At 38.9% G+C, this 9,876-nt stretch overlaps 2 protein-coding genes across 9 annotated transcripts in view; one reads left to right on the top strand and one right to left on the bottom strand.

The window, feature by feature from the left end:
• The window catches only part of LOC106821543 (transcription factor HY5-like), a 13,605-nt gene extending 10,335 nt beyond the window's left edge, over nt 1-3,270 (top strand). For 2 of the 8 annotated variants that reach the window (XM_014826403.1, XM_014826404.1), the window contains exons 2-4: nt 725-1,066; nt 1,346-1,515; nt 1,808-2,441. In XM_014826403.1, the coding sequence (XP_014681889.1) occupies nt 997-1,066; nt 1,346-1,515; nt 1,808-2,311 (744 nt within the window). In that variant the 5' untranslated portion in view covers nt 725-996 and the 3' untranslated portion in view covers nt 2,312-2,441. Of the gene's footprint in view, nt 1-724; nt 1,078-1,274; nt 1,516-1,807 lie in introns of those variants that run through there. The other 6 variants (XM_014826407.1, XM_014826402.1, XM_014826410.1 and 3 more) reach the window with 6 other exon arrangements.
• LOC106821544 (acyl carrier protein, mitochondrial-like) lies at nt 3,267-9,798 on the bottom strand. Its single transcript, XM_014826411.1, has 5 exons — nt 9,780-9,798; nt 8,632-8,748; nt 6,792-6,879; nt 4,085-4,177; nt 3,267-3,679 (listed from the first exon to the last, which is right to left on the bottom strand). Exons 2-4 carry the CDS (start codon nt 8,689-8,691, stop codon nt 4,086-4,088), a joined length of 240 nt encoding a protein of 79 aa, XP_014681897.1. The 5' UTR covers nt 8,692-8,748; nt 9,780-9,798; the 3' UTR covers nt 3,267-3,679; nt 4,085.
• Between the last annotated feature and the right edge of the window lie 78 nt (nt 9,799-9,876).

The raw sequence follows: 9,876 nt of genomic DNA, 5'->3' as shown, positions 1-9,876 counted from the left end.
GCGTGCGTGCGTGCGTGTGCACGTACACATGCGTGCACGAGTGTGTGCGTGCGTGCGTGCGTGTGTACGTACATCGTACTAGTGTTGCCGCCTACCGTGAAGTTATGTACTATTCGCTAACTCGAGTTAAGCGTCTACACGGGGCCTTAACTCGAGTTAAGGTAACTCGAGTTAGATTAACCTCGATCGACTGGCGACTAACTCGAGTTAACGCTAACTCGAGTTACCTTAACTCGAGTTAAGCGTCGTCGTGTAGACGAGGTTCTAACTTCTAGTCACTGCAGGGTTATTTATATATTTGTATCTACCTGCATGTAGTGTGTACAACCTAGTCACGCTGCTGCAGTACAAGCTATGATTTAGCGCGCTGCTGCAAACTGTAAAATGCATGGCATTTTTCCAAATATCGGACTGCGTGCAAGTAAGACACACGAACGCACGCACGCACAAACACACTTGCACTTGGCACAGGTACTTGGAAACGTTTCAATAATAAAATGATAGTAAATAAACACTTAATGTGTCTTAATGTTTTTCTAATCTCTTTCACCTATAATAACTTCCTGTAATTTGTAAATGCCATTCAAATGCCCACTGCAACACACAATTTAACCGCACGCACGCCACTGTGCACAAACAACAGAAACAGATAGATATTTTATTCTGTAAATACTGTCTCATTGCAGCAATATACCTGGTTGTAGCAGCTTTTTATCGTTTACAGTTTTAGTGGATTCCATCAGGAAGGGCTGTGCACACAGTATTCCGACAATACGGATCAGCAGCAGAATTTGATTGACTTCCAAGAAAGCGATATGTCTGACGAAAGTGGAATTCTGGTAGCAGAAGAACGTTCTACAGCCCTGGACGTATCCATGGTCTCACTGTGCACACCCGAGGTTTTAGCTGGTAGGGAGGAGAAAGGCCCTGACACTCTGGCTGAGGTCTGCCTGGTTTTGGATCTTGAGCCCACATCCTGGGAAAACGAAGAGGTGGATGGAACGTGGGAGAAGGAGTACCACTCCTGTACGTTCGGCCCAGAAGACAGGTGGCCTATTTGACACCGGTATGTCCAAGGTTTGGATTTTATGAAAGTGAATTTATTTCTAAATTTTTATTTAATCTATTGTGTATATTACATAAACCTAATTATTAGCCGACTTACTGTTGTGGTTTGCATTTTTCACCTACAAAACCACTGTTTATACTTTGAGACAAACTATAACAAAAGATCTGACAAACGAATAAAAACAATTTTCGTTAAATAAATGTAGGCTCTCTATGGCTGTTTGGTTCTTGTGATCGCTGCTTGCAAAGCTTACTGTAAGCAATGATTACCAACCAGGCCTGTTCGATACATTGACGGACATCCCTGATGATGACCAGAAGGTGACAATGGATGTGAGCAATGACGGCATGGTTGGCCCAGCCAGCTGTCTAAATCATGACCTGCTGCAGATGGGGGAGGATGAGGACTTCTTTGAATTGTTTTCAGATCTCGACGAGGTTCTTGAGGTATATTATTAACCATAGTGCTATATATATATGCATTAACCAAGCTGTGCAGATTCTCTCACAATGTGTTGTTAGGTCTTCGAAATTAGATTAAAGAATTTACCTTCAATAATTTTTGCTCTGTTGGTGTTATTGCAGATTGTGCCGACTGTCATTTCTGTGGTATTTATTAGATGACTCGACTAGACAATTTAGGCCGATTGGCTTTTGGGTTTAAAAATGTCTCAACAACCCTGGCTTTCTACTGTTCTAATTTTCTAATTTGTGTCTTTGTCTCTTGTCTTTGCTCTAGCAGTCAGACGTGTGCGATGGAACACAACCAGAGAAAGGCAGTGACAGCAAGGCAATCGAAGTAGGCAATGCACAGATGAACAAACAAGTGGCAGCAGCTGGCCTTCCCAGTGATAATATGACAACTGACAGCAATGAAGAGGGCGCCACAGGTATTTCTTGCTTTGTTGCTGAAGATGGCTTTCGTGCCATGTTTGAAGTGGTCCGCATCAGCATGGACGATGACGAAAAAATGGTTGGTATCTCAGGAGGCAGGAAGAGGAAGTGTGTCAGTTCTCCCGCAAAGGAAGAAGACCGTTACATGGCGCGGCGGATGAAGAACAACGAGGCGTCAAAGATCTCACGCCAGAAGAGGAAAATGAGATGCACGGATATAGAGCAGAGAGCCATGACGCTGCAGGAAGACAACGACAAGTTGGAGAAGCTGGTGGAGAAGCTGGAGGCTGAGGTGAAGACACTGCGAGCCGTCATTGTACAGCGACTGGCAGGAGGTCATGTACATTGAATTACCAAATTCAGCAAATTTAATTCGCTTTTTAATCAATTTTAATTATTTTTTTCCCTAGCGCACAATGTTACTTGCACTTTCATATTAATAATTAATAATTAATGTTACTTGCGCTTTCTTATTAATATTGTACAGAAACATTTGTACATTTCCTTATTTTATGTGCCATTTTTTGTAAAATATTTTTAACACATATGTAGGTAATAATTATCATTTATAAAAATTAGAATGGTAGAAGTCCACCAACACTATACAATATGACATATATTTAGAATATGATAAGTGTGACATCCTACATATTTATCATAAAAAATTTATTTGTTCCGATCAGTAATATATGCAACGTTTACTGTGTGGTGGCTTTATCTATGTGAGACTGGATAACGAAGTTAGATTATTGCTCTGCGGTGTTTGATTGCTGTGTGATCTGGCAAGAATAACAATATAAGAGCATTAGAGCAGGGCCAATTTTCATCTAGTAAGATGCAATTGGAAAAATTACAGTATAGTTGAAATAAGTGGAGAGTTGTGTGAATCTATTTAAAGTTATTGAGTTTATTAATAGTAACATCGATTGGTTTATTGAGCTTGCGAACTCAGGACCAGTCATTTCAAGTGAGTCCTTTTTTATAAGAGTATGTAATTACTCACATAGATTTATGTTGTGTAGTCTGTCTTATCGACTTGTTTGTACCCAGAATGTATTATATTGTAATTTAAGAATTGAATATGGATACTAAAATTACTGCAACAGATTCTGATGCAGCATATTTTATTTAAATGTATGTATATATATATATATATATATTATGTAGATAATCAGTCGATAATAGATTATTGTGGGTTGTTGTTATATACCTCAGTAATACCTCAATAATATCTGCCTTGTGTATTCATTATGTATTGTCAGCGATTATGTATATACAAATTTTAAATAAAGCAATCATGTCAATTTATTTTACACTAAAACATTTTTTACTATCAACAATGCATACCTGTCTCATTAAGTGACATTCCATACCTTAATTAATCAAATTTTGTGAAGAAATGCAGAAAATTGGCAGTCAGCAAGAAACATTTAACAAGAGCAACTAGATTTATTTGAAATAAGCTAGTTTTTCGCTATTAATTAAATCCCTATAATGCTGCTAAGCACTGATACAAATTTCTTCAAACAGCAAGATGTGTCTACTGACATGCAGTCAACGTGGTGCCCCCTAGTACGATCATCGAAAAAAATGGTGCACGTAAAGGGTGAATGCATCACGTGAAATTCCCCATTTTTGCCTAATGCGATGCTAGCACACCTGGCAGCAGGATGAAGTCAACGGCATGGGCGCACCATATATGACTACATTGCAGCATCTGAAAAATATTTAGTAACAACATTTAAGGATCATTACAGGCACATTTACTTGGCTGAGGTTTAACAAACCATCACCACACTATTATGTTTTCATGAATGTGTTATCTGACATGAGATCGACTGTAATTGCAAGTTAATCAATAAAAAATGTGTAAACTTGCTGATACAGTGAAATCTCATTATGACACGATAATTAAGTTATAGTAGGATAATTAAACGTTTAAAAGACTAATTAAAACGAGAAAAGAGAAGGAAAAGAAGCAAAGCGTTGACAATGTTATATCCGAATTCATATTATTGCGGGACACGTTATAGCGGGGTTCTACCAGCAAAGCCACAGATTCAGTTAAAAAACAAGCTGTGGATGAGGTAAGTGTACTGGCAATCATTTAACATATTCTCACCTCATTGGTAAACATCTTGCTTATCACAAACAAACTGTATGATGTCTTTTGGCGTCATCAATTTCTCACCATACTCATCCGGAATTTCAAATGCTGTGAAGAAATTTCATTTTCCTTTTTATAATTCATTCATTTAATTATTGGAATTTCGTTTAATAAAAGTAAGTAGCTAATAACCATAGCTGTTTGAATCGTTTAACTGTCAGAAAAAGACCTAGGTAAAACTATGCACTAATATCAAAATTAACTATCCTGTGTTAGAACAAGAGCCGCAGAGCGTCTGGGCTCATCTGAGGTCTGTTGCTACAGTTATAAACGTAACATTTAAGTCATGCGTAGTGACATCTTTTTTAGGCGCAGATATGCAGATACGCAGTTGCGTACACATCATTTCAGCAACCTTCTGCATTCTGCATACCTCCCAAATCCCATTGGTTGATACAAATCGCGTGCCTGAAACTCCTGTTTTATGGTGCATTGTGACCCTAACCCTAACCCTAATTTAAAAAAAAATTAATTGTAAAAATTATTTGTTGTTATTAGATTGTTGTAAAGAAATCATGTAAATATTTGCATTAATTGGAAAAAAATTGTTAAATGGATAAAGATGGAAAAATACAGAAAACAGGTAAATAATAAAAAATCTCATGGGATTCGATCCAAGGACTTTGAGCCATAATCCTGTGCTGTACCCGTTGGGCTATCCAGGCATATTGGCTTTCTAGATTATGGATGTGCAATGAATATGAGAACACTGCAGCGAAAAAAATACCTGGGAGCGGCGAGCGATTTCGCTTCCGTCAGCTTTCAAATCGCTCTGGTAACAACAATTACGAGAGCGAAAATATTGAGATACGAGAAAAAATCGCTCCCGTGCCGCCGGCAGCGTTAGAAATTAGTTCTGACCCAGAGGCCCGAGCCAACCAAGTTTTTGCTTGGGCCACCATCTCTACGAAACTCCCGGTCCTCCCGACCGGCACTTTTTCCCCTCATATTACGCTGAAATACTACGGTTAGCGCAACGGCAGTTTAAACAGACTTGTAAACGGGAGCGCATAATAGGACCCGTTCCTCAACGTAGACGGGGTATCCAAAACATCTAGAGCTGCATGAACTCCCTCAACGCATGATTCGCCACACGAACAAAAACTCGCGACAGTCTAAGAAATCGATTGCGCCATGGCCGGCATGTAATGCAGCCCAGTGTTTTTATGACCGCATAACAATAAGTTTTTATTTCGCAGGGGTTATCGTGGGGAGTAAGGGCACGACCAGTGACACCTGACACGCACGTAATCAAAGCTGTTAATTGAATTCGTCACTTTTCTTAACCTAGAAAGTGGACTATTTTTATTCAGTTAGATATCTAGAAGCAATGTAAACTGTATATACTTAAAGATTCTAGGCACTTGTAACTTTGCGGATATGCGGCAGCATTGATCTATGCATGGGGGAGGAGAACAACAAATATAAAACCTTGCCCAGAAGCTCCCGGCATTCATAGAGATTCCAGTGCAAGTTTTTTTTAACATACTCAATGTAACTAAAAACTCTCTCTGAAGTTCTGAACTTGCTCAGTCAATGTAAAAAGAAAGTTGAAAAATGAAAAGAAATGAAGTAAAAAAAGAAACTAGAAAATAACCATACCATCATTTATACCATGATTATAATTCTTGATTTCTTGTCTTTGTCATGTTACCTGACTATGTGTACTGTGTAGTGCATGTCTGTCTGTGTGAATGAAATTGAATAAGAATGTGATTGGTTTCTTAGTCGAGTGAAATGAGATAAAAAAAATGTGATCGAATGCAATTTGTTGACGATTTCTTAACACTGATAGTCTGATACTGGTTCCGAGTGCGCGCTGAATGCTGATGAATGATATTAGAGTCAGTGCATCAAAATTATAAAAAATTTTAACAAAATCATGCTATGAAAAAGTAGCTCTGACCAAGCCTAAAATAGCTCCCGTAAAAAAAATTACGAGAGCTCTTTTTTCATACAAAATCAAAAAAGAGCTCTCGTAAAAAAAAGTAATTTTTAGGCTGGAACACTGTTACATCATTGAGGTAGTTCAGGAATCCATGTTTAACCCTCCTCTTGAGGGTCAAAAGGTTATCAGACACTTACTCTTCGCACGTCAGTAGAAAGCACATTTCATGGTCCTTTCAATAAAGTGATAAAAATGGTAGGTCCGCGCTGAAATTTTTTTTTTTCACTCTGTCCATTAGGCCATGTCCTCAGAAAATGTCTGATATCTGACCTTTCCCCCACTGCCCTTTGACCTGTGACCTCCAATTTCGCACTGGTGATGGGTTTCCTGCCCATCACACTATACACCGAATATTAAGAGCATAGGTCGAGCTGTTAAGATTTGTGCCGCAATTCCGTATTTCCTCCTATACCTTAAGTTAAAGGGGAAATATTCCCCCTCCGTTTACACATCTTGACCTTTGACCCGTAACCCATAAATTTGTCATCCCGAGTCCTTTTCACAATCCCCCCCCGACGTCCCGAATATCGTGACCGTACGTCGAGCTGTTAAGATTTGTGCCCAACTGTTGACGGACGCACGGACGGACGTACGAACAATCATGTGATTCTACAAGATGCATCTGACTACGTCAGATGAGCTAAAAATCATTGTTATAATCATTAGCACATTGCACATCATGAAAAAGTTAGTCAGTATAGAGATTTTACTCACAGAATTCATCTTCCATAGCCATAATGATCTCCACTTGATCTAAACTATCCAATCCTAGGTCGTTTATGAAGTGAGAATCTGTCGAAATCTAAAACAGAAAAGACAGACTTTTTATCAGAAAATAAGGAATATAATAGCAAATAGATCTATTCCACTCCGTGCGACATGGCTCACCTGGGAAAGGAAATAGGGTGGAAAGAGAGAGCGAGAAAGCGAGAGACAGAGAAAGAAAGAGAGAGGGAGAAAGAGAGAAAAAGAGAGAGAGAGAGAGAGAGAACCAAGAGAGGGAGCGATCAAGAGACCGAGAGAACATGCTAGAGATTGAGAGAGGGGGGTATAGGGGGCAAACTTGAAGTACCCCTGCAGTTGTCTGTCAACTATTGCCCAGTCTTATTGTATTTGATATGTCTTTGATTGGATATGAATTCCTTCCTTCTTCAAAATACAACACATTGTATAATACATACACAAGAACACCTGCACTTGAGGGTCAAAGAGACATTGCATGGCAACTATTCGCACATGAGTGGAAAGTTCATTTTATTGTCCTTAAGGTTATGAAAATAATAGATCACTACTGAAAAAAAGTTTCTCTCTGTCCGTCAGACCATATCTTCCAATGAAAGTGTCAATGACACTATAGCTCACCACAAAAAAAAGTACACAAATGAGCGAGTGCCAACAAGTCATTTTTAATTCAGCAACTATCCACCTACATTATATAAAACAAGAGTATATATATGGGAGAACTAAAACAACAAAATCGAATGAATCTACATAGCCATTTTCATTTTTGCCAAAAAGTGGGCGTGGGTCGAAAGTAGGTCGACTGGCGTGCTCCAAAATAGGACTCCCATAGGAGTAATATGGCGTGCTCCAATCTCTCCCATAGGAGTAAAAACTGTATGCAGTTGAAACATGTGGGTCAAACGGTTCTTAAGTTATCGTTGACCATAAGCAGACACTGAAATGCATAGTGAAATTGCCAAAATCTACCTAATTTGCATAATTAAAAAAATAATTAAAAACCTGTGTGATATGTTTTGGGGCCAGTCCTCATTCATTCACATAAAAAAAATGAGCAAAATCCATTGAACCTGAACTGACTTATGGCCATTTCCATTTTTGCCAAAAAGTGGACTTGGCTCGAATGTATGTCGACTGGCATGCTCCAAAATAGGACGTTCAAACCTCTCCCATAGGAGTAACAACTATATGCAATTTGAAACATGTGGGTCAAACGGTTCTTGAGTTATCGTTGACCGTAGCCGACGGACCGTTGACGGACGTATACCGTTGACGGACAGACGGACAGACGTACGACACCCCATGGCAATAGCTCATCTTGACGATGTCATGCAAGGCGAGCTAAAAACTTGGACGATTTGATATTATTATCCTGACATTAATTGCTTGCTATGGGCTATGGATGAGTCATGAGTGTATGTTTACATCAAACAATATAGGAAAATAAGAAGTATAATGCAGCAATTTAACCATAAAAAGTGAACATAATTACTTACATTTTGTGAAAAACTGGAAATGTTTTTTTAGTTTTACTATTTATGGTGACGTAATCACGTTAAATGTATGCCGCAATTCTGCATTTCCCCAGTGCCGCTCATATAGCGTAAGTTAATTAAGAAGAGAATATTTACCCTCCCTTCAAGCCTCACATTTTTCCTCGGATTCGAAACCCCTATGTTGTTTCAGACTACCTTCTTACGTCAGGAATATCAACCCCATACATCGAGCTGTTCAGATTTGTGTCCATATTGTTGACAAATGGACAGACAGATGAATGCTCATGCCATATTACAAAACAACCTTATATCTTTACCTTTTCTGGGTCAACTTTATCATACAGCCTCAACACAAGGAATACTCGCTCCTCTACCATTTTGTAGGTTAGAGGTGGCTTGCCACCATATAGCCGTGTGAGCGGCAGATTTAGTACCTGAAACATAAACAATACCATGATTAAACTTTGCTATGACTGTATAGGAAAAGCTCTTGCATACTTCGCTGTTATCTGTACATATCCCCTTGCCTCTAATAACTACTAGCTCACCTTTCATCATTCCTTGTTCTCAATTTACCCCTCGCCTTTATTTACCACATCTTCTCTTCTTTATATAGCAAAATTGTAGTTATGTATAGAGACAGTGACTGAGTAATTATGTATTGTATATGATGGATAATTACCTAAATAAATAAAAAAAATAAAAAAGAGCTAGTCTTGCTGCTGCCAGTGCCACTGCCACTCATAGGGTCTATGACCCCCAGGGTAATGCCGGAACGTACCCTGGTAACTATCTGATATGGTTAGGGTTAGGGTTAGGGTTACTGTTAGGGTTAGGGTTTGAGAGTAGGCTAGGCGACTCCCTAGACTCGTTAGTGGAGTAGGTGAGGTACGGTCCAGCATACTAGGGCCCACCAGGGGGCTCAGGGATAGAGAAGATGTCCAGTCCTATCTTATCAACTAACATCATCCTATCCAATCACCGTACTGGACATCATCTCTATCCTTTTTCAGGGATAGAGAAGATGTCCAGTCCTATCTTATCAACTAACATCATCCTATCCAATCACCGTACTGGACATCATCTCTATCCGTACCGGGGTACGTTCCGGTATACCAGACCGTACACAGGGTAGGTTCCGGCAGTAACCTGGCCCTGGGGGGCATAGACCCTCTCAGCGCCACTGCCAGTGCTGCTACTTCACTCTTCGATCACTCGTACTTGAACACAACTTTGATCTTAATATTATTACACGGAATGATGGTAGTACTACACGAAATTTAAACTACTCATCATGTTTAACCGGTGTGAGTCACAGTAAATTAAATAAATTTAAACACCGAAGTGAAATTGCAGAAACTCGATTTGATATTAAACTTTATATTATTATAATTTATTTATAATTTATAATTTTTAGTATTTGTACTTTATACTTATAGTTATAGTCTTATAATACACATCAAACCTTATTAGGGTATATTTGCGTCCTAAAATTAAATAAATTTAAACACCGAAGTGAAATTGCAGAAACTCGATTTGAAATTAAACTTTATATTATTAAT

This window comes from Priapulus caudatus, unplaced genomic scaffold (genome assembly GCF_000485595.1).
Source record: "Priapulus caudatus unplaced genomic scaffold, Priapulus_caudatus-5.0.1 Scaffold76, whole genome shotgun sequence".
Lineage (NCBI taxonomy): Eukaryota > Metazoa > Priapulida > Priapulimorpha > Priapulimorphida > Priapulidae > Priapulus > Priapulus caudatus.
Note: the sequence above shows the minus strand (reverse complement) of the source record. Positions and strands in the feature narration are given on the sequence as shown.